Below are 23140 nucleotides of genomic sequence, written 5' to 3'. Positions count from 1 at the left end.
ATCAATGAATTAGTAGCCATGTATAAATTAGATTGTAAGGTTGCTATATTGGAGTGATTGAATAGCGAAATCTCTGATTCATACGATTGGTTCCTTGTTGAATCTTGTTATCATATCAAGTCAGTCTAAGGAAGAAATGAGAGAAACTGTGCTTAATCAACTCTTAGACTTTTTAAATACGAACGATAAGGACTTTATTCAAGCCATTTTGGAAATTTGTTTAGTGGTATTTGATTATCAATCTAATCAAATTACTGAACACAATCTCAAACTCTTTCTCCAATCTTTGTTTACTCTTGCTGATAAATCTCCTCTTCTTTCCTCTTCTCTCTCTTCCTTCCTTTCGAATCTTCGTCAATCACTATCACCTCAATTGCATCATACTCTCTTAACTGAATTAGTTCGTGTTTATCAATCAAATCATGATTCTCGTATGTTTGTTCTTGAGGGAGTTTCTTCCCTGATTGGAATCGAAGGCGATCTTGTGAATGAATCATTGATTGATTCTCTCATTCTCTCTCTAATCGATCCGTCCCAAATTTGTCGAGACACAGCAGAGCGAGCCTTCTTTCTTATTGCTGTTTCGTCTTCTTCATTGATCTCTTCATGGATTCAACAACTCTTATCAACTCTTCAGTCTCAGATTCAAGTTGTTGAAATGTCTCAGGATCTATCTGTAGGGTCTTATCTACAGAATCACTTCTAGTATGATCCACTCACCAATCTCACACGTCTGATTCGAGATCTCCTTCTTCTTACCTTCACCTCTCAATCACCTCTCGCCATACCTACGGTCCTTGATCAGGTTCACACGCTCCAGTCACTGTATGTAGCTCTTACTGCTCACATTACTGATCCTTCTCAATCATTTCTGGCTCGATCTCAGTACAGTTGTTCTCGAGTTGCTTCCTTCTATTTGCTGAGTGCTTGTCTGGTTTCAGGTGACCTTGATGAGATTCTGTGAATTCTAGACGATTCTTGGATGCTGCCGGAATTCGAGGGTATTTTGGATATGTTACAATCGTCGTTGAAAACTATTGTTGATGGAATGACGGTGGCAATAGCAGGAATGCAAGCTGGCCAACCACTAATGGAACAAGAATTAAGTCTATCATTAACAGAAATAGTCCCTATTTTAGAAGCATGTTTACTCTGTGTAACAGTTCGACGTGATCTGTTTACCAAATACTCTCCTCTTTTTGACACTCTTATAAATGAAATGATTTTTGCAGCTACGGTGTTTCTTTCAGTCCTATCACTGAAACCCCTCCTATGGATTACTCCTGTTTCGCTTCTTCTCTCTATTCTTGCTTCTCTTCCTGATCATGTTCTCTCTGATATGCTCTCCTCGTTTATTCTTCAGTCAGTTACTCACTCGCTTATCCTGACAGAGGTTCCCTCGTCATTGACTGATGTGACTCGTACTTATTGGCAGTTGATTGCTCGATCCTGGAGAGAGAACTTTTCTTGGATTCTTGATGTGGAGAAGACATGTTGTGATCAGTTGGCTACAGTTGCTAGAGAGATGTTTTGTCGATTCTTCAATCTAACTTCAGATGTCATTCGGAATCAGATGATAACCGTGATTATTGCATCCTTCCACCAAGATACAAACACTTCGAATGAGGAAGTTGTCAAATCCGTCATGGCCCATCGAATCTGTTGTTTGTTTCATCGCCTCTTAATGTCAATACAAGAATCAGGACATCTTTTGGAATCCCAACAGTGGGTGGGAATTGTGAGAGATGTGATAACAAGTGCTCTGTCCAGTACGGATGAGGAGAATCGATTGTTGGCGGAAGAATCTCTTATTCGATTGAGTGAAATGAGTGTAGAAGTGGAAGGGAATGTTTATGTTCGAATGAGTGTGTTCTTGAGAATGAGAACTTGCTCATTAGAGGATCTGAGGATACATACTTCTTCAGAGGAATTAGAGTGTATTCGATCATGTGCTGATAGTGCTGAATACTTAACTGAGAGGGATTTGGATTGGATTTTGGCATATTGCACGCATTGTGTCACATCTCTGGATGATGAAGGAAGGAATCCTGTGATTGAAATCATTGCTAAGATGACTGCTTTAATTATTCCATTCGCTTCTAATCGATCTGGCTTGACTTTGTTAGTTCAGATTCTTCCTCAGATTGCCATTACTCCTGCGGTTCTATCGCTCATGGCTGTTCTTGTTGAACAGGATCCGGCGCATTCTCTCAGTGATCAAATTCTTTCATATTTCTGGAATGCTATAAATAGTCCAGATATCATTCTTCAACAGGCAGCTATTTCCTCTCTCCAACTTCTCGTTCCATTTCTCTCTCCTCCTTCCTGGTTGCTGTTACGTTGTCTTCAGCTCCATCAATTGAGTGTCGTGTAGGCAATGTCTTCAAAACTGATTCTTAGCTCTGATGATGCTGACAGTGTGAATGTTACTGTGGAGTTGTTTCTGGATCTCATTCAAACTGTGTTGAATCGCTCACCCACACCAACAGACTTATGGGCTTGTCTCCAAACACTCACCCTGCCTATCCTGGGGGACACGCCATTGTGCCCGCTGTGGAACAGTGAGAAACCAACATTGGATGTGAAAGTTCCGAGTTGGATTTGGCAAGTAGGTACTATTTTTGGAATGATAGAAATAGACCATTCTTGTGGCACTGGAGGGTTGCTATATGGTGATTCTAGAGTTGATCAAAATGGTCCCTATATCTGTAAGTACCAAAAACAATATGATTATTGATAGGACAAAAATTGTCATACTTTTGTACGCGAAATATTACGACTTTGCGGTCATGTATTTAGTGTTGCCTCAATAGAGAGAGTTCAGATAATTGGAGTGTGTCTTGTTCGCGAGCTGGTATCTGTGTATGCTTCGTTACAAGACGATAAGTCCAGTAATCATACTCTCTTTGATGAATATGAACTTCAAGTACTTCTGAATATATTGACAATAATCTAGATTATTTCTGCCATTCGTAATCTGATGAAACTCCCTCTAGACAATTCTGGATTAGATTCAATAATTGCTTGTATTCTCACAGTGTTTGAGCATTCATGTTGGTCAGCAGACAGTAGGTTGAGACGATCAGTATCATGATTAGATGCCTATCTCTCTCTTTACAAAACGCTCATCTCGCAGTCTGCGTTAGCAGCTGCACAAGTTACGACATGGGTCATCACACACTCATCACGATATGAGAATCTGATTCTGGAAGCCAACAGTACGAATCGAGAGACTTTGGTCAGCTCGTGGATGAAACTCCTTACAGAGAGTCCTCAAATGATGGTTCTTGCAGCATTTACGACAATTGTAACCCAACCGGCGCAAATGGCGCAATGTATAGTTTTGTTGAATCGTGTTCAGAATGATGACCTGTATCGAATTGCTGCCTGTACTTGGATTTGCAAGAATATAGGTGTTTTTGAGAATGACGAAATATGTAGCGATTTCTGTAATTATGCCTTATCTGTTCTATATTCTGTGATCACTTCTTGTGATAGAACAAGTCCCGATTTTGGGATTCTGCGCTCAAATTGTGTGACTTTGTTGTGTTCTATCTGTTCTGTATTTGCCAGAAATCCGTCCTATTTTGGGAGTGTTATGATTCCAGGTGAATCAGAGGAATTGAAAGAGATTCGACAACGTGGTATGAAGGAGTTATGTATGAATCCTGATAACTGGGAAGTGAGTGAAGAGATAGAGAATTGTGGGACTTTATCAGCAGTCGGCAAGAGTAGTGTTGAGAGGAATGAAAAGAGTAAGAAGGAGAAGAGTCGAGAGAAGGATGCTCCACGAGAGAATAGAGTTGAGAAAGGTGATGAGAAGAAGGAGAGTTCAGTGAAGACGAGAAGGGTATCAAGAGCCTCTCAACCTGGACTTGTACGAACAGAGAAGCAGATTCATACAGGGTTCACCGATGATGAGGAAGAGATAGAGCGACGTACTCGAGAGAGACGTCTTCGAGTTCTGGATTATGTACCCAAACTTGATGAGTCGCCTGATAATCAACCAACTGGTTTTGAACACACTGTTGATGATGAAACGCCTGTCAACGAAACTCCTGCCAATGAAACGTCTGTCAGTGAAACGCCTGTCAACGAAACGCCTGTCAACGAAACTCCTGCCAATGAAACTCCTGCCAATGAAACGTCTGTCAACGAAACTCCTACCATCAATGAATCAATTAGTGAACCACTTCCTGCAGAGCCAACACAAGCTCCTAACAGAATAACCCAACCCACTGTTTCTGAGACGGATGACTGGGATGATGAAGCTCCTATCCAACCTGTCAAAACAGACTATTCTGAGAATTGGGATGAGTCAAGTACTTGCGACGAACGTACCATTCATATCCACAATGAAACTCCCTTACGAAGTACTCCCCCACAGCTTAATGATTTTTCTCCTTCAGATCCATTTGCTTATTCTCCTCTAACTCATATCCACAATGAAACTCCCTCAATAGGAAGCCGATTGTGGAAAGTGTTGCGATGTGTGAAGGAATGTTGGAGTGATTGCGTGAAGGAAGAATTAATGCTGATCAAAGCCTTAGTAACAATGAGTGATGCAGAAATTGTCAAGGAATTTGTCATGGCAAGAATAGTGGATATGTTGAGTACTCAAGAATTGTCAGAAATAGAAATGAACTCTGTTAAGGAATGTCTACAGCTTCTGAAGAGTGAGATTGTATTCCGAGTTGCTTCAGACTTATCAGTGAAACGCCTTCGGGAGTTACAAACTGAACAATCAATTCGTCAACTGGTGAGTATGAATTTGATGGAATATGAGATCCTACCAGCAAATTGGTTGTTCAACAATATGACAGAAATCATGCTGATTTTGTTCTCACCATTATCTTCTCCTGAATGTCTGAGAGCCTCACTTAAAGTGTATTCATTTGCCTTAACAGTACTTTCAGAAGTACACTGTGATCTGTTGCTTAGAGTAACGAGATTGAATGTGTTTCTCGTGATTCCTCCTTTGATCCCCATGATGAAAGGAGATGAATTGTTGTGCTTGTTACGTGTTTGTGAACGTGTGAGTGAAGGAGATGGATTTGAAGTGAGTGTCCGAGTATGTGTGAGAATGAGTGTGAATGATGCCTGTGATCGAAATGCCATGATTCAATTCATATCGAGTTTGGCAAATCATCATAAAGATACGATGAAAGAAACTGTCATGAAAATGAGTCAGAGCGAACGTATGATCCTGAAAGAATTACTGAACCAAGGCATGAAGGAGAAGGATCAAAAGCGAAGAAATAAACCAGTTCGATTAGACTTCTCTCAATTGTTTCATGTTTATTCAACAAATAACCAACAATCGCTTCATCAAAAGACTTACATTCACTCCACCAAACCCAAAAGAATTGGACAGAGCATATTCCTTACTGATTGTCGTCTGTTCTCGAATCAAATCAAATCCATAATCAATGTCTGTCTCTTTCAAATTCAGGGTTCCCGGAGCCTTTCCCTCAGACTCATTTCATTCCATCAATACTACATGAACTAAAGAGTATGCGCAGATTCCAGCTTCAATTGCACCTGCTGCACCTAATAAATGACCTGTCGCTCCTTTCGTAGACGAAATTCGGAGGTTCTTCTGGCAGTTCTGAAATACTTTTGAAATTGCCATCATCTCTGCCTTATCTCCAATCTGTGTAGAAGTCGCATGTGCATTGATGTATCCAACTGCCTCCGCTGGAACACCAGCATTCCTCAACACTGTCTCCATACATCTATCAATCATAGAATAAACAGATGAAGACTGTTTAGCACCATCACCTTCTGGTATGGGAGAAGTCACATGATACGCATCGCAGTTCACAGCTCCATTCACAATCTCACAGTTTTGTAAAGGAAATAATCCTCGAAATATGTTTGGATATTAAAATTGGGGCGTTTCGTGCTTTTGCATGATCCAATTGTTCCAGACTCAACACAACTGCATAATGAACCAATTCTCTTCCTTACTTCCTCCTTCACCCATCACAAAACCATTACGTTGTTTGTCAAACGGTCGAGAGCCTTCTTCAGGATGATCATTAAAATGAGTAGATAATGCATGCATTGAACCAAATCCATTATAACTGATACGACCAATACAGCTTTCTGTTCCACCTGCAAGAGCAAAGTCACATTCTCCTGATCGGATTGATCGCAACGCTTCTAATATACTGTATGCAGAAGAAGCACAAGCCATATTGTTGCTAACACAAGGACCCGTGAAGCCAAAGCGAATCGACACATTGGAAGCGGGCAAGTTGTTCAGGATCCGAGGAACAAAAAATGGACTTAATCTCATCATCATGAATTCACCAAATCAATACCTCTTTCCATTGGTCAAAAACCTACTAGCTTCATCGATTTCTTGGATATTCCCGATTCCAGTAGAAATGAATACCCCCTAGATAAGATCCTATCGAACTAGACTACTGTCCTGTCCTTCAAGTAGTAATCTCCAACTTGAGATTCCTATTCACTGAAACTAGCAGCCAAAATGTACTTTTAACGCTTCGGTGGCGGCGGCAACAGCATATCCAATAACATCGGGTTGTGTGGCTTTGTCTGTTACATGATAGGAATTAGCACTGTAGGCATCTACTCTATTTATAGGAGTAATACCACCAACAAGGAGTTCCCTCACGAGGAACAGTGGCACCAATCTTACATTTACAATTCGCAAATTCAGGATCTTGAAGTTTCTATTTCATAACATACCATTTTTACTTAATACATGAATAGCTGTTCTACCCAACAATAGCTGTTCGTAACAGTGTGCCATTCCGATTCCAAATGGAGTAACTGCACCAACACCTGTAATCACGACTCGATGCATTTGGAATTGAAGGACAAGCAGAATGTTTTCATTTTATAGTCTGTGAAACAGAGGATAATGTGCTCGAATAGCTCAGCTGGTTAGAGCGTCGTGCTAATAACGCGAAGGTCTGGGGTTCGATCCCCCGTTTGAGCATTTTTCTTTCCTCTATTACTTGCTGACGATGGATGCCTTATTTGCAACATTCGTCATTGCTTTGATTTTGATTGCATATATCGTTTTGAAGTGTTATAAGGAAAACGGAATCGTTAGGAATGCTCCTGTGAAGACTATGATTGTTTTGGGATCGGGTACATTATAGATTTGCAATTCACTGTAGGAGGACACACTTCTGAGATGATTTCACTGATTCGGAACTTGAATTCCAGTCAGTTTGCTCCTATTGTATTCGTACATGCTGATACTGACACTAAAAGCCCAATATATCTCGCAGAGTCCAGTGTAGTCGTTTTTTTAATGTATTTCATGTAGCTCGATCTCATTTATTCCATTCGGTCTATTCCTCGAAGTCGAGAAGTGGGTCAGTCCTATTTCACATCCATTTTCTCGACTCTTTTGGCATTGTTCCAGAGTCTACACCTTGTTCTTGAAGAGTCTCCTTCTCTGTTGATTTTAAATGGTCCAGGTATGGTAATGAAATCTCGTTAATGACTAGGAACATGTGTTCCTATTGCGCTTAGTGTTGCACTATTCCGTGCGCTCAATATTCTAAAGTGTAGAATTGTCTTTGTTGAGAGTTTCTGTCGAGTAGAACGGTAGAGGATCTCTACAGGTGTTACAGGTAGATTAAGCATGAGCGGTAAAATTCTGTATCCAATTGCAGATGACTTTATTGTGCAATGGCCACACTTAACAACCAAGTATCCAAATTCTAATTATTTGGGTATTCTTCTGTAAACTGGGGATGTAAGTCTCAACTTCTGAGAACTGTTCATTGTTTGTTTGACAGATTATTCCATATGAGTCAAATTACGACTAAGAAAGTTGGAGAAGTAGGAGAGTGTTTTGCAAGCAATTATCTTCAGTTTAATCTCGTCACTTCGATTCGTGCTGGATGGGCACGAAATAAGACGCTACTTGCTGATTCGATTCAGATCACTCCCGTTGATGAACTTGGAATCCTTGAACTCTATTGCAAGAATGTAACAGAGACGATTGTTGCTACAGAACGTGAATTGTCCTATGGTATATATGAATTGCGTTGGACGAGCAAGAGGGAGTCCTTTGGATCAAAACCTATTGTATTCGTTCTGTTGTTGTTAATTAAGCGTTCTAGGTTATTAACATTACTTATGAGTATGAATTCATTCGAGTAGGATCATTAGAGCTTTGTGATTTGAATAGTATACGGAAGTGGAGTCTGCTGTAATCTTCCTACTTCGCAAGAAGAAAGCCCATGAAGACCGATTCCCCTATTTCTTCTGGTGTCAGGCATGATTGTTTCGGGGGTGTAATATGTAGGAACCGGATCCTTCAGTGATATCTCGCTTTCTTACATCCTTTGATCTGAGCATTCAAACTATGTCCATTTTATGCTTCTTTCTAATACTTAGGGAGAAGGAACATGTCGTTCGTGAAGAATTCGAGCGCAGTAAGCCCCTAAATATCGTTACATTCATGAAGGATCGACATGTGGAATCGATATTCGACAATGAAGACATCTGTAAGAGATTGTATCCACTTGTACCTGAGTGTTTACGTACTCCCTCAGGTCTAAAACGTATTGTACGACTAGGCGATAACGTTAAGAATAGTTTCGTTCTCCATCATTTCGCAAGAATGTATCATTCTTCCAGGATTTGGCGAACAATCTTGGAATCGAATCGTCTGCAGTAGGGGAATGAAAATGAGATGATTGGTAGGAAATGTACGGTCTGGACCTCTCTTATCTCCCTCCGGATTCTTCGGTTCTCGATACTGGAATGAATACATACATCTATCGTATTGAAAAGTGGGCAAAAGACAAAGTGGAGAAAGAGAAGAAGGAGTAATATGGTTTATTTGTTCAGATACCCATCTTCTTACAATAATATTTCTACTCTTTCTACAGAAGACATGTTTCATTCCATCACCACTTTCTACTAACACATTCATACAGAGTTGAACTATCATAACTAACCATTCTAAGATAATGAAACAGTGTATCCCATCTTTTAAGGGACATTTCCAGGGACAAGGTTAGTCCTTCTCTGCTATAACTTATACATAGACTACAGCACAATGTGTAGAAGACAAAGTTAAAGGACAAAGTTCTTATCTCCTTATTGTTATTAGAAAAAGGATAGGGTTAATCAGGTCTTAGAATTGAAAAGTGTTTGGAATGATGTTTTTTCATAGATCCCTTTTTTGGTTATTATCTTAAGTTATATAAAGGTATTCAACAATTTCTCTTTGGGAAATTGTTTATTAGAATGTTATTTATCAAGGGTTCAAATAATATTGCCAAGAGAGTTAGAATAAGCGAGATATAAGGAGGCGAAGATACCTAAGAATTCTGTCTAATAGGCGGGAAACAAAAATCGTAAGGATTGAATATTGAGAGTTGATTGGTTAATCATTTGTTTCCCACCAGATATAATTTAGTTCTTCATCTTCAGTATTTGTTTTGTTATCCCCCTGACTATAATCTATGAGTGAAAAGACTGAAACGAAACCTAAGAAGATCTCTGTACCTTACAAGAAGCTTATTATCGAGGCTATTGTTGAGTTGAAGAGTCATAAAGGTAGTTCTATCATGGCTATTGAGAAATACATAAAGGAGAAACACCCCGATGTAACTCTCAAACACACCTTGGTGCGTACCATTATCAAGAAGATGCTTGTGAATAACGAGTTGGCTCCGAATCGTTATCATGCCAACTCCTATCAAATAGTAAAAAGTACTCTGAAGAAGTCGACTGGAAAGAAATCGGAAAAGAAGACCACCAAGAAGGCTGCTCCTAAGAAGGAGGGAGAGAAGGCAACCAAGAAGGCTACTAAGAAGACGACGACAAAGAAGGAGTCTACGAAGAAGACTAAGAAGGAAGGCGCAGAGAAGCCAAAGAAGGAGTCTACTAAGAAGGCTGCCCCTAAGAAGTCCGAGAAGAAGGAGAAGAAGGTGGCTGACAAGAAGACGGAAAAGAAGGAAAAGAAAGTGACTGAGAAGAAGGAGAAGAAGGTGACCGAGAAGAAGGAAAAGAAAGTAACTGAGAAATCTACAAAGAAGTGTGCTCCCAAGAAGAAGGAAACCCCCGCTAAGACCACATCCAAGTAGACTGATAAACAAGGGTTGCTAACTCTCTTTCAGGTGTTCATGAACACCGCATGTGTTGTTTTGTTTGTAACAAATACAAACTAAAAGATCATCGCAGCTCCAACTGCATTCTTCGTCGTTCTTTCACCCAATGGGTTGCATCATTCACATTCACACAAATTGTATTATTCTATATGATTACTCTCTCTCATATCTCACCTCAATTTCATATCCCAACAACGGATATGCTTCATTCTCGAGAAACTCACATATCTCTTTCAGTGCTTCTTCGTTATTTGCTGTCTTTACGACAAAACGAGTATCCGACAAGTCTCGCATTCCATAACGCTTCATATCATAAAAAGATGCTACTAATTGACTGATGTTCCCAGGACATCGTTTATCACCACAAAATACAGCTTCATGTCAAACAACTAATTCATGTCCTACTAATTGTATTTCGACTCAAATCCAATTTTGGAGCACAGTGACGATGATAATACCAATTCCAGTACACTTGTTGAATGGCCTTGCGGAATTGAGGAACTTTTGCTAGACTCTGCATATATCGATCTCTATATATCACTAATATTGAAATACAAAATACAGCTCAGATGCTGGAATTCCTGTGAACTGTTCGTTCTTCTCCAGAATCTCCTCCAATCTTGTCTTGTAGTCTTCAGAACCCTCATAACACTTTGCTACCATCATACCTTCGGCAAAACCAGGAAATAGTCCTAATTGACGACATTCATCATAATACTGAAGAACAGACTTGAAATCACCTTGAGCATAATATGATCCAATCACAGAACTATAACAGAGAGAATTTTGGATAGATTTCCATCTGTCTTCGTTTTCCTCCAGATCCTTTTTCTCTACAGAAATTGCGGGAGACAGAGGGCGAATAGAGTGGAATGCTTGAAGACATCGATCATAATAATGACCTTCGTAGAAACCTACACTTGAATCAACGAATCAAGCCTACCCACAATAATATTGCTATAGACATCATTTTTACTGATAACATAATGTCTACAATAATCTGGACTATTTAACATAGAAGAGAGAAGAGTAGTTGCAGTTTTTAGTTTATTCAGCGAGAGAAGACAGCGAATGTACGTTGCTATCTGTAAAATGGTTTAAAAGAATGTACAAGTGATGATAATACTCTTTTGACGACTCTCCGTAAGCGAATTGTAGATTTGTTGTAATGTATGCATATCTTTTTCTGCTGCTGCACAAAGCATTGTATATTTTATTGAATTTGAATTATACAGTCCATATTTGTGTTCACGATCATAGAACTGATACACTTCCAATACGAGCTTTGTACAGTGCATTCGATACAAATAACTTAGTACTGTCGATAACTCCTATTCATGACTTCCACTCTCTATGATTACTCCAGGCAATAGAAACACATTCTGAGCGATCAAATTCTTTGTTTCAGAAACTAACTATAGGTTAAGAACATTTCTTTGGACTACAAAAGGCTTTCGATAATCACAGTGATTTATCAAGCTCAAGTATTTGTTAACAATATTGAGTTCATCGTTACTTCTATTAATCAAGAGAAAAGGACAATCAAACCGAGGTGGGAGAAGAACTGGCTTCTTTTCCGTTCCAGTAGTTGAAAAACTCATAGAAGAGACAAATGTGAAGGGGAAACGACATCCCTTCATACATGTCCACAAAGAAGGACAAACTCGACCTGGGAGTCGTAAGACGCGAGAAATAAACATTTAGAATTACCCAGTTACACACCTAACAATAACGAAGAATTCACTGATCAACAAACAATCAACTAAAGAACACATTCTCTTTTCGTTAAAAAATCTCTATTTTCCTTTTTCGTCTTTCGCTTCACTGGCGACAACCCTGGTGTCACCATCGAAAGAAATAGCAAATCGTTCACAGGATCTTTGGAATAACCCGTAGAAGCATCAATCTGGATGAAGGAATGGGGATGAATCGATAGAAGCTTACACGAATCACAGATATGATACTGTGAACATTGGAGACATAGCCAGCAATACCCAGAGAGAATATCATTTTCACACTATTTATAAATAACCATAGATATCTGAACCACTGAACACCTCCACGGTTTGAATTGAATTTGATCATGAAGACAGCTTTGAAGAATCTTATAACTAGAATACAGAGCTCGTCGTAACTAATTCATATTCAACAGATATCACTCACTTCGCTGAACTCAAAATGATTCTCTTGACAGAAGCCAAGAAATACATGTCGATCGGAGAATATGGGAGATGTGAATAGAGGATTCATATCAACTAAATGAACTGTTTTTCGAGGATGCATATGATGAGGATCAGATTGACTGAAGTGGATTGGGACACATGATTTACAAATGTATACATCAGAAGGAATGTTATTGTTGTGGGTGGATTTAATCTGAGGAGGAATATCTATAGAGAAATGATCTTCCTCTCGAAGATATCGGCCACAAAACTGACATTGATGTTGGAGTGAGATGATCAGCAACTGCGTTTTCACCATCTTATTTCAACTGATTTATCACTTCCTACTTTCAATGTTTCATACATTCCTGTTAACAGTTTACCACGTTTCTGTTTTTTCCCATCAAATGGTGCAGTTGGATCGAACGGTGATTCGCCAGACTCAAACAAGTCTTTACACTTGGATTCTAAGACTTTGGACCAATAATCCCCTTGAAATAAGGGAATCTGCAACACTGCATCATCACTCATTCTTCGAATCAAAGCAGAGTTTCAATCCTACTGAATCCCAAAACGACCTGTCAAATACATGTCAACTAAGTTACACACTTCACTTACAATCCCGCGGGAATTGGCTTCATTTAATAATTCCATATACCAACGAATAAGACTTGGTTTTTTTGGCATATACTGATTAGAAGGATGAGAAAAACTATGTATTAGTTCCTTCATTTGATATGACAAAATGTAATCATCACCTTTTGTAGAAGGACACATCCAAATAGAAACACGATTATATCCCTTTTGTTGGAGATATTCTAAATAACTAATAATAACACTCTGATTCACGACCTTTCGAAATGATGAAGGAGTGATGTAGGTCACACTAATTATGAAGTTACGTATTCTCTTATCACCTATCAATATATGAGATATAAGCAGTCCTTTGATTGAACATACAATCATATGGACATTCAAACACAAAGAGAACAAACACAAGAACATCAATGTTCAAATGATTCTATTGAAAATGATACAACGACATATACTTGGAACACACAAATGCATTTCTGGTTATACGCAAGTGATTTGGGTAGATTTAATTCTTTGAAGTACCAGGAGACGTGCATGTCTATGAGAAGTTGACGGTTCTTAAGATAATTCAGTAGTAATGGCTCCACCTCATTACACAATACACGCACAGTAAGATGGTCTGGACATGGAGTGTCCTGAAGACTCATATTGTGAGAATTGGCATAATTCTGACGGATTTCATGAATACGAGATTTAAGTCTGGATTCAATGAAATCACTCAAATGACAAGATGGTAAGGAAGAGGCTTGAGGAATGGATGATGGTAGTGATGAAGTCTGAGGAATGGATGATGGTAAGGATGAAGTCTGAGGACTGGATGATGGTAAGGATGAGGCTTGAAGACTGGGTAAGGTTTGAGAACTTGATGATGGTAAGGATGAGGCTTTGGGACTCGATGGTAATGAATTCACACAAGATGGACATACAAACTTCTGAGAGCAAGAACAATGATCAATGAGGACACATATTGTATGATACCATCGATTACAGTGGGAACAACAAATCCACTATAGAATCATTTACAACGACAATTATCACTTGTTCTTTCTCATTCTGTTCTATTTCTCGTAATCTTAACGAAGTTTTTTCAATGTCTCCAATTCCCGTGGAAATATGATTAGGTAAAGTTTCATAACAAGAGAGGCACCATGTAGAATGGAATGAGGGATCCATTACATATCGCATTGATCCCTCAATTGAACACAAACAGATATCACAATGGAGAGATGATGGCTTAAAATATGATTCACCTCCATGACAAATAGAACAAATGCGAGTCTCGCGGTTTTGTCGATGCTTGATTAGGAGATTGTGTTCCCGTTTCTGTAATTGAGAGTAGTCATTCTCAAAGAATTGTTGAACAAGCTTTGCATATGTTATAATATCCTGATTTAGCTAAGAATTATGGAATTCCAAAATCATGACATAATTGTATTCAAGACAGTTTGAAATCATCAAATCAAAGTCCTGTTTGAATGCTTTGATGCTGTGATACTCTCCACGTGAATTTTTGTGGCTCATGGTATGGAGATCGATAGGATTAAGAATGACTTGGTAATATTCATTACATCCTGGAGACGAAATGTCTACTGGCTCAGCGAAGATTTGAGCAGCACTCAACATTAGTGATAATTCTTTTTCTTACTCAACATACTTGATATGGTCGAGAATCAATCCAATTTCAGACCGTAATGATGAATTCCAAATTGGAGAGTGAGAAAGACGAATCGTTTCTGCATGCAACCTGAACTAGAGAAATAAAATTCTTAACACCCTACATTCTCTGAAGGAATGATACTCACAAGAATCTGTTGCGTAGAGAGGAGTTGTACTTGGGACTAGGGTTAATATGATGAGATTCTTCTACTTTCTCATATTCACGTGCAGACTGACACAGAGAGCATGTAGAGCTTGTACAGTATGATTTGTGAGCTAAAGCCACTCGCAGAGTGTTAACCAGTTGACTGGATGCAATTGATGCGTTGGGTGAATAAAAAGAACCAACAAGACGTCGAAACCACACACAATATTGAACAGTCTGTGGATAAACAATTACCAATGATCTTACCGAACAGCCACGACGACAATGTTGATAATGTTCTATCTGATAGTACAATACAACAAAGAGCTGTTCGTTGACACTTTCTTGAAGGAGAGGTGCTGCTTCTTCTTTTGAAATTGAAATCAAACTTTGAACTCCAGAAGCAGAATCATGGGAAACATAATCTGTTTGTTGATCATCAGGAATACCAGGAACCTCCACATGATCACGATCAAACCATGTGTCTAAAAGAGGTGTATGAATATTCACAAGATTATTCACAAAACGACGAATCTCAGATTCTTTCACACTCGCATTCTTACTCTGCATCTACAAATTCACCAGTTCAACTACTCAAGTACTTTGTCTCTTAGTTGTTCCATGACAAAATCCACAACTTGGAGGGAAAGATCTTGTTTCTCAAAATATCTCTCTTCATACCTTTCATAAAGGTATTCACAACTATTCTTAAGAGGAAACAACCAGTCTCTACACCAAAATATACTCTACTGACTTGTCATTCATCTGACCCAGAGACTGTAGTAAATGGTCAAAAAGGTCTGGATAAACTCAATCGGGATTTCAAAATTCCAAAAAGCAGAATATCTCCAGATATAAGAACTAGTTGACTGAAGTCTACTTGTCCTATAGACTCTTTGGTACTAGAATTTGAAATGAAAAGAAAAATGCACGAAGAGGGACTCGAACCCTCGAGTGCGAACACATTACGGCCTTAACGTAACCCCTTGGACCACTCGGGCATCCGTGCTTTCTCCACAATTTGAATAGGAAGTATATTAGTATTTCAAACAATCATATTACTCTTTATACACTAGAATGCAGCCATTTAGATTTTCATAAGTCTGGAAACATCGCTCACCGTCTAGAACAGTATTGTTGTAATATAAGCGATGTTGTCGACTAGTGCAGAATACTTGTTGTAGGAGTTCAATCAGATCTTTTATCACCATACAATCCGGAATGCTAATCATTCGTATCGCTTCTTGGAATTGTACTCCAAAACAAATGATATCGGATTGTTTCGTCTCTGTTTTGTTCTGAGGGTGATTGCCAGTTTGTTCATCTATCATTATGCTAATCTGACTCGTATGTAGGGTATTAGCGTCATTCACATCACTGTTTTCTTGTGATGTGAGTTTGATAGGCGATTGGTTCGGTAATCCTATAGTTGTCGTAGAGGTTGTTTCGTCTACGGATTTTATATCACTAGACTTCTTATCCTTATTATTCTTCAATTCTGTCGCTTCTTCTGATTTGTGATCATCAATTATCTCGGATATTTGCTTTGCCTCCTTATCATCTCCCTCCTCTGCTGATTGCAAATTTGTTCCTGTTGTGGGAGACTCCTTCCATTTCTCATTAGCCACCTGAACTAGCGTTTATATCTTAAACTACCCCTACTATATAGTATCATTCCATGAACTATTCCATTTTCCTCAATAGTCAAATCCAAATCCAGTGGTATTTCAGGTTTAGATTTAGAAATAAGTTGGTACGTTCTGTCTTTGGGATATTTAAAGAACTATTGATCATTTTTTCTACAAGTATTTACTTTACAGGCATAATCAAGAAGCTCTCTAGTACTAGATGTACGACGAATACGAAAGAATTCATAACAGATCATTACGGCTATCATATATTGGTGATGTGCCGGATCATCAATGTCTCGACTGTTCGTCTTATTCACAGGTGCATCTTCATCTTCCATATTCTTGGAAACAATTTGTAGATATTCGTCCTTAATTCCATCGACTGAGATCTGCTGTTTCAGATCAATTGAGTTATTACTACAATCAACCAGACTCAGTGTGGGTGCTTGAGAGATTAGACCCCATACCTACCAAACATTCAGCTCCTATATTCTTACAATCAAAGCATGTGTAAAAACAGATTCATAGTCAAACATGGGATACCGATATGGTACAGCTTGTTCTTCACCTCGATATCGAACTTTGACATAGCCACTGTTAAAAATAAGAATCATGTCTTGGTCTATTATCCCTTGAGAGTCCAAAGTCTCATCGCAGTTCACACAGTCCCGATTTCTAAAGAATTCAAGTTCTCTTATGGGAGAGCCACATTTTTCCTATTGTTAATCCACTTAGACAAACACAACTTCGATGTCTTTAGTAAACATCCTAATAGACGCTCCAGGAGTAAGAGGAACATCCCACATATCTTGTCCAAATCGGAATTTCATTTTTAAGTTTGTGAGATTAACTGAACAGTTTTTTATGGTCTTAACAAACAACATTCTTGTCTATTAGATAACCAATCCTTCAAAATAGCAGGCTCCAGCACTAGGTTTGGAAGCAAATAAACCCAGTTTCACCTCGTCCTCACTGAATCCTCTCTTCACATAGTATTCCTCCTTCAATGCCTTCATAAAACTCTCAACATCCTTTTCATAGACAAGATGCACTGCACAACCACCCCATCCAGCTCCTGTTAGTCGACTTCCTAAGGCTCCATGATTCCTACTGTTTAATTCTTCTCTCACTCCTACATTGCAATGGATACAAGATCATTCAATTGTTCACACGAACACTCATACAGTTTGTCACAACTCTGATGAGAAGCACACATTAATGCTCCCAATTCCTCCAATTTGTGTTCACTATTGCTTTCACAAACCTCTCTGAACTTCCATACACGCTCTGCCTCTCCATATACATGTAATGCCCTGTCCAAACACTTGAACGAGTGATTGACTTCAAGTACTTTAGCAGCAGCAGGTCTATCCGAGAACAACGTCTCTTGCTTGAGAGGAACACCTAACAATTCTTCAAGCTCCGATGTTGTGTAAGGCTCTGTATGCAGACACTGCTTAGCCACCTCTTGCATCTCTTCCAATGACTTATCGCCAAGATCCCGTTGAATTTCACGAAGACTAGTATATTGCAAGAAATCATTCAGACCATGAGCCTTAGCGATAAGTTTGGCTGCTAAGCGTCCTTCTACAACACGCAGATTGTATCCTTTGGCCGCTGTAACAGCTTTGGGTGCTTGATAGAACGAATTACTAATTACAAACACACCTCCTTCTGGAAGTTTCACAGGAGTGGCTTTCAAAGGATGGAACTCGATATGACTTGCATAACCACGAATGCCATGAACTGAAATAGCCTGATCCATACCACCTCCCATAGTACCGATGTAAAACCTATATTAGAAGTGAATAACGATAGTACTCAGCGACTCGACTTGTTTCTGCTAGAGAGGTCTTATCGAATTTCATTCCATTTGCTAAGGCTGTTGCCATACACGAAGCAACAACAAAAGCAGAGGAGGATGAAACTCCGGCAGCTGGAGGAACAGTACCACTTACACAGATCTTCAATACACGGGGAGTATGGTTCTATACATTGATGTGAGACATCTTGATTACATCAGGATTCAACGAATCAAAAGCACCTTTGTATCCGCACTGGAAATACAGAGACCAATTATGCTCCTTCGAGACGTCAGCTTTAGGATCGATAGGAAGAGCCTTGGACTCAAACTTGGGATCCTACTCTTCAGATTCACCCATCATTTCATACCACATTATGGACATAGAATTCCGTTTTTCCGTCTATATTCTCTTCCGATGCAACAGCAATGATCATGTCATTCGTAATAGCCATAGGGAAAACAGAATAACTACAAAGTGACTTGAACGAAATGGTGTTACTCATGGTAATCAATGTGCTCTCCAATAAGATTCACACGGCCAGGAGCACGAACATAGAATTCAGGGAGAGATCCATATTTCTCTTTGAAAAGAGCATTGAGCTCCTCAAAACGAGCGGTAACTTCAGGAACATTGTCATACACATCCTTAATGCTACATTGGATTGGACATTAATACTAAATCCTACCATTGGTAACAAGGAACAGGAACACTCATAGTTGATACAATTATGAGGTAATCACTGGATTCATCCTAATCAAGGAATCACTAAACAGAATAGCCCCTCATTGTGATAATCTCATAATACGATAACAAACACCAAACTACCATTTTCGAACTGACTCAACCATGTTATGATGAGCAAGAATAAAACGGAAAATGTCCTTCAAACCCTTGTAGATGGGTGGTCTGCCATTATGTTCGTATTCCAAAGCATACAGTTTAATCAACTGGTCTACAAATCAATTGCCTTAATCACTCTTCACATAGTAACCGAATCAAGTGTTGAACACCAAAAATAAGAAGACAGTCACAATTGTGATTCTCCTTTAGGTATTTGGACCAAACCTGGATTTCGCAGGGATACAGGATATCTTCCTCCAATTTTATTCGGAATGTTTGTACAACGCCTTGAATGACCTAGAAATCAGTTCAACAATATTAGACCACTTCACAACGCCATTTGTAGGTTTCCTTATTTAAAACTGCTTTGATGGTAGACTGATACTACTAATCAGAAGAACTTCAAAAAGGTACTTGATGGAGTACATCCGATACAGTAATAGAGCACGGAAGAGAAAGTGAGTACTTTTTATCATGACACTTCTGGAAATCACTACAATCCAGTAATCAAACGTTCCAATCCACAATAAGAAGACTGACCATCTCAAAAGGGATGAAGATGCTATCAGTAATACTAATATTCTAACCATTGAAATATTCCGTAAATCAAACCATGTCCTCGATGATATCCTCATCATAGTACCGTTTGCAGTTTGGATTCCGTTTATTCTCTACGATAGCTCTATTCTGAGGAGTTGCTTTCCAGATCTTGTCAGATGTCAGTAACCTCTCGAGCCTTTTACGACGATATCGGTACTCAATCCTATATTTATCATCTTCCACTCCTTTGACCTAGTTTCAAAGAGATCATCCAATGAGTACAATTCCGAAAATATACTTGTTAGCTCTTTCAATAATAACCTCTTCACCGATTTCGTATTCCATTCTTCTGTTTGTGAGTATAAACAAAGAATGGATATAAAGGACTTATTTAGGGATTGAAGCCCTGAAGCAAGGTTCACTAGAGAATTTCTTTTCTTGTTTGGTGACTTTGATTTTGATTTGAAGAGAGTAAACGTCTCGAATGACAGATCGGTATGAGGTTGCTGTATTGTTGAAGAATAGCTCACCGATGTAGGTGACTGTTGTTGATATTGAACGTGATGGGGGATAAGAGTTGGAGAATGTTTGAACTGAGAAGAAAGAATAGAATGCTGAGCAGAAGGAAGTGATACCGGACGATCTGGAGTAGGGTTACACTGGACAGGAGGAAGTGGGTTATTATGAGATTGAATTGGATGACATTGAGAAGAAGGAAGAGATATTGAACGAGACTGAACTGGTCGAGCTGCAATAGAGTAAGTTGGAACAGAAGTGAGAGGAGTTGGACGAGATTGACAAGAAGACACCGAGACTGGACGAGACTGAATTGGTCGAGCTGCAACAGAGGGAGATGTAACAGAAGTGAGAGGAGTTGGACGAGATTGAGAAGACACCGAGACTGAACGAGATTCGACAAGAGGAATTTGAGAAGGGTTTGATTTTGCAATGTACTTTGTTCCTTGCTTAACAGCATCATAAAATGCAATCACTTTTGGATTCGTTCTAACTTCTTTCAATTGAAATCCTTTCACACTCATATGATCACACGATACACCTCGACTCAATGCCACATATGTCATTCCATATTCAAATACTCCTGTTAAATCAATACTTAGATAGTCAATTGTCATTCCTTGTGATTTGTGAATTGAGATTCCCCAGGCCTAGATCACATATCATCATCATTCATACGAGTCGTAACGGGAGTTGGCGACGACAAGCAATCACTTTTCCGGCACTCTCAATCTTAAACTCAACTCTTTCACAGACCCTTGTCACATCCTCATTCCTCACTCTCCATCGCACCACTGGCAAACGCTCACCACTTTCACTACACACCCGGAACGATACGATGACACCACGAGCACCATTCACTAGACCACGTTCAACCTCCAGATTCTTCAATAACATCACCTGTGCACCTCGCTTTACCTGCAAGCGAGATACTGCAGCACAGTTCTTACTCAGTTGATACAGACTGCTCTCATTAGCTATGACTGAAATACAACTGATTTTAGTACTTCCAGTATCCTCAGCAATATACTCCACAGGAGAAGTTGGCAACGCATCTAGCTTCTGTTGATTGTAATCATCCACATTTCGATTGTAAGCGAATAATCTTATATCAAATCAGTAATTAACATGTACTTGGTACTTTCAACAGCAATATTCTCCTCTTCTTCATCATCGCTAGATTCATGTAAGTTTGTTGGTGATTGAGATTGGAGTAATAAGGTATCAAGATCATGAGTACTCATTTCCTTCATTGTCTTCATGGATTGTGGTGATAAACGACCCTGATTGATATGCCACACATATATCTACATAACGGATCTCTCGAAGTAATTGCTGCAATTGCATGTCTTTCTGACGAAACACTGTTGTCATTACGAGTACTTTCTATCATGAAACTCCAATTCTATTCATACTTCAACCACAATGTTCCACCAACGAGACTCAAAGCAGAATTGCACGCCATTACGACCAAGGCCAACCGGAGGCAACTGAAAGAAGTCTCCTAGAACATCAAATACTCTTACAGACTCTACCACATAGAACAATCTGGATCCCTCCAAAGGGATAATCATTCCCACGAATCACTCTGGCAACATATTCAAGAGTGTCAAATAGCTGTCCATCAAGCATTGATATCTCATCGACAATCAGAACTTCACATGCATGCCAGCGTTCCACTGCTGACTCATTCTGACGAATTCGCTTCAGAGTCTGGTTGATGTCAGAGTCATGAATCCCTAATCCTGCAAAAGAGTGAATTGTGATTCCTCCAATGTTACAAGCAGCAATGCCTGTTGAGGCCGTCACAAACACCTTTTCTGCTCCCATTCTCTCTTGAAGAGCTTCGACAATTTTACGTAAAACATAGCTTTTTCCGGTACCAGCGTCCCCTGTGAAGAAGACATTCTAATGAGGAGACAACACCAAACTCTACATATCCCTTGAGTACTGTGGTAAGCACATCCAGTTGCTCTGGAGACAAGGATTCTTCCTCAATTTCACCGATATCCCTACCCTTTCAAACATCAACATCATTCTTCACCTTTCTCTTTTATTTGCATAAGGAATCGGATCAGAAACATTCCCAAGACACTTTTCAGGTAAACGGTATTTCGATCTATATCTAAGACTCGAAGGAATACATTCAAACCGTTTGGGTCCACTTGCATAATAATTGGTGTTATAATTCCGTTTCTGCTTTTGCGGAAGGACCTCTCCCTGAGAAATCACAGTCATCTTGGACTGTCTCGAAGAACCACTATTGCGTCCCGAAAGAGACGACAACAGAGTAGATAGATCCATTTCCGAAGTTGTTGAAATTGGCGGCAAAATGAATGAACCTAACAAACACTCTTTCATATTACATATCTAATAGACTAATCCATCATCACAACTTCGCTCTGAATAGACTCTCCGATAGGAGACCCAGTAGTTCCATCTTTTGGACTCTGTATCACGCCTGAAAAGCTCGATTTGACCATAGAACTATGCCGATACGTCCGAATAAACTGCGAATCAGCACTCTCATGAGTCGGACCAAATCCATGGAAATTGTTGGGATTCCACATATCTGATCTTCCTCGCCCAGAAGCAATATCCGAAAGCGAGTCTCCCGTATCTACACATGAGATTCGAACTCCAATGCTACGAAGAGTCGCTCGGATATTCATTCCAGGTGCATCTATCATTTAACCTCTTCATAAACCCTACACTCTGCATCATCAACCCAAGCCAAACTGAAAGACTCTTCAGGATCTAGGAATAAGGATTGATACCAACACATACGTCGCAATCCATAATATGAATCATCTCGATCAGGCAATGGACTTGTGCTACTCTCTTTGGAAAGCGGTTGACTTGAAGTGACCTCTCCCACCGTGGGTGAGGTATGAATGAGGAGACTCGAGGAGGAGGAGGATGCGGTGATCCCTGAAATAGCAGTAGACTTGACAGGATCCTCCAGAGTAGAGGTACGAATAGAAGCAGAGAGTGTTGGAAGGAGAGGAGGTGTAGCAGGCCGGACTCCCGTAGATTCAGATTTCCTGGACTTTTTCTCGAGGTTTTGGAAATGCGAGTATCTAAAGGAAAGAAGAAAGAAGAACAATACGTGGTGGCCCCTTCTGCATACAATCGAATG

The 23140-nt window shown here is 39.5% G+C and overlaps 10 protein-coding genes across 10 annotated transcripts; 5 read left to right on the top strand and 5 right to left on the bottom strand.

The window, feature by feature from the left end:
- Nucleotides 1-1825: 1825 nt before the first annotated feature.
- On the top strand, nucleotides 1826-5509 carry JH06_0356 (hypothetical protein; the record flags this gene model as incomplete). Its single annotated transcript, XM_014674555.1, has 6 exons — nucleotides 1826-2370; nucleotides 2401-2608; nucleotides 2640-2786; nucleotides 2816-2926; nucleotides 2957-3068; nucleotides 3099-5509. 6 exons carry the CDS (start codon nucleotides 1826-1828, stop codon nucleotides 5507-5509), a joined length of 3534 nt encoding a protein of 1177 aa, XP_014530041.1.
- On the bottom strand, nucleotides 5303-6835 carry JH06_0355 (beta-ketoacyl-acyl-carrier-protein synthase 2; the record flags this gene model as incomplete). The annotated part of the gene is made up of 8 exons (XM_014674554.1): nucleotides 5303-5470; nucleotides 5501-5839; nucleotides 5990-6296; nucleotides 6327-6403; nucleotides 6433-6471; nucleotides 6503-6597; nucleotides 6629-6701; nucleotides 6734-6835. The coding sequence occupies 8 exons, from the start codon at nucleotides 6833-6835 to the stop codon at nucleotides 5303-5305; spliced, it is 1200 nt and encodes a 399-aa protein (XP_014530040.1).
- A 271-nt stretch (nucleotides 6836-7106) lies between these two features.
- JH06_0354 (UDP-n-acetylglucosamine transferase subunit) lies at nucleotides 7107-7594 on the top strand (the record flags this gene model as incomplete). The annotated part of the gene is given in 4 exon segments (XM_014674553.1): nucleotides 7107-7125; nucleotides 7137-7276; nucleotides 7307-7460; nucleotides 7491-7594. The coding sequence occupies 4 exon segments, from the start codon at nucleotides 7107-7109 to the stop codon at nucleotides 7592-7594; spliced, it is 417 nt and encodes a 138-aa protein (XP_014530039.1).
- A 200-nt stretch (nucleotides 7595-7794) lies between these two features.
- JH06_0353 (hypothetical protein) lies at nucleotides 7795-8315 on the top strand (the record flags this gene model as incomplete). The annotated part of the gene is made up of 4 exons (XM_014674552.1): nucleotides 7795-8076; nucleotides 8112-8147; nucleotides 8180-8259; nucleotides 8297-8315. 4 exons carry the CDS (start codon nucleotides 7795-7797, stop codon nucleotides 8313-8315), a joined length of 417 nt encoding a protein of 138 aa, XP_014530038.1.
- Nucleotides 8316-8452: 137 nt separating this feature from the next.
- On the top strand, nucleotides 8453-8826 carry JH06_0352 (hypothetical protein; the record flags this gene model as incomplete). Its single annotated transcript, XM_014674551.1, is given in 3 exon segments — nucleotides 8453-8578; nucleotides 8590-8667; nucleotides 8698-8826. 3 exon segments carry the CDS (start codon nucleotides 8453-8455, stop codon nucleotides 8824-8826), a joined length of 333 nt encoding a protein of 110 aa, XP_014530037.1.
- A 638-nt stretch (nucleotides 8827-9464) lies between these two features.
- JH06_0351 (hypothetical protein) lies at nucleotides 9465-10088 on the top strand (the record flags this gene model as incomplete). Its single annotated transcript, XM_014674550.1, has 1 exon — nucleotides 9465-10088. The coding sequence occupies one exon, from the start codon at nucleotides 9465-9467 to the stop codon at nucleotides 10086-10088; it is 624 nt and encodes a 207-aa protein (XP_014530036.1).
- Nucleotides 10089-10176: 88 nt separating this feature from the next.
- Nucleotides 10177-11752, bottom strand: JH06_0350 (hypothetical protein; the record flags this gene model as incomplete). The annotated part of the gene is given in 8 exon segments (XM_014674549.1): nucleotides 10177-10257; nucleotides 10287-10486; nucleotides 10518-10642; nucleotides 10675-11026; nucleotides 11056-11193; nucleotides 11239-11443; nucleotides 11474-11527; nucleotides 11543-11752. 8 exon segments carry the CDS (start codon nucleotides 11750-11752, stop codon nucleotides 10177-10179), a joined length of 1365 nt encoding a protein of 454 aa, XP_014530035.1.
- Nucleotides 11753-12832: 1080 nt separating this feature from the next.
- Nucleotides 12833-15434, bottom strand: JH06_0349 (histone H3 acetyltransferase; the record flags this gene model as incomplete). The annotated part of the gene is made up of 11 exons (XM_014674548.1): nucleotides 12833-12986; nucleotides 13017-13160; nucleotides 13192-13295; nucleotides 13324-13875; nucleotides 13907-14263; nucleotides 14294-14483; nucleotides 14514-14617; nucleotides 14647-14706; nucleotides 14736-15239; nucleotides 15272-15371; nucleotides 15403-15434. The coding sequence occupies 11 exons, from the start codon at nucleotides 15432-15434 to the stop codon at nucleotides 12833-12835; spliced, it is 2301 nt and encodes a 766-aa protein (XP_014530034.1).
- Nucleotides 15435-17193: 1759 nt separating this feature from the next.
- On the bottom strand, nucleotides 17194-18556 carry JH06_0348 (galactokinase; the record flags this gene model as incomplete). Its single annotated transcript, XM_014674547.1, has 5 exons — nucleotides 17194-17407; nucleotides 17437-18093; nucleotides 18122-18264; nucleotides 18295-18441; nucleotides 18473-18556. 5 exons carry the CDS (start codon nucleotides 18554-18556, stop codon nucleotides 17194-17196), a joined length of 1245 nt encoding a protein of 414 aa, XP_014530033.1.
- A 370-nt stretch (nucleotides 18557-18926) lies between these two features.
- On the bottom strand, nucleotides 18927-22305 carry JH06_0347 (ATP-dependent DNA helicase; the record flags this gene model as incomplete). Its single annotated transcript, XM_014674546.1, has 16 exons — nucleotides 18927-19057; nucleotides 19116-19242; nucleotides 19273-19329; nucleotides 19360-19428; nucleotides 19459-19527; nucleotides 19558-19737; nucleotides 19768-19834; nucleotides 19873-20651; nucleotides 20680-21106; nucleotides 21136-21284; nucleotides 21313-21387; nucleotides 21417-21505; nucleotides 21537-21909; nucleotides 21938-22013; nucleotides 22046-22120; nucleotides 22154-22305. The coding sequence occupies 16 exons, from the start codon at nucleotides 22303-22305 to the stop codon at nucleotides 18927-18929; spliced, it is 2895 nt and encodes a 964-aa protein (XP_014530032.1).
- Nucleotides 22306-23140: the final 835 nt, after the last annotated feature.

Source organism: Blastocystis sp. subtype 4 (assembly GCF_000743755.1).
Source record: "Blastocystis sp. subtype 4 strain WR1 chromosome Unknown seqid_0006, whole genome shotgun sequence".
NCBI classification, from domain to species: Eukaryota; class Bigyra; order Opalinata; family Blastocystidae; genus Blastocystis; species Blastocystis sp. subtype 4.
This window is presented reverse-complemented; position numbering and strand designations above follow the sequence as displayed.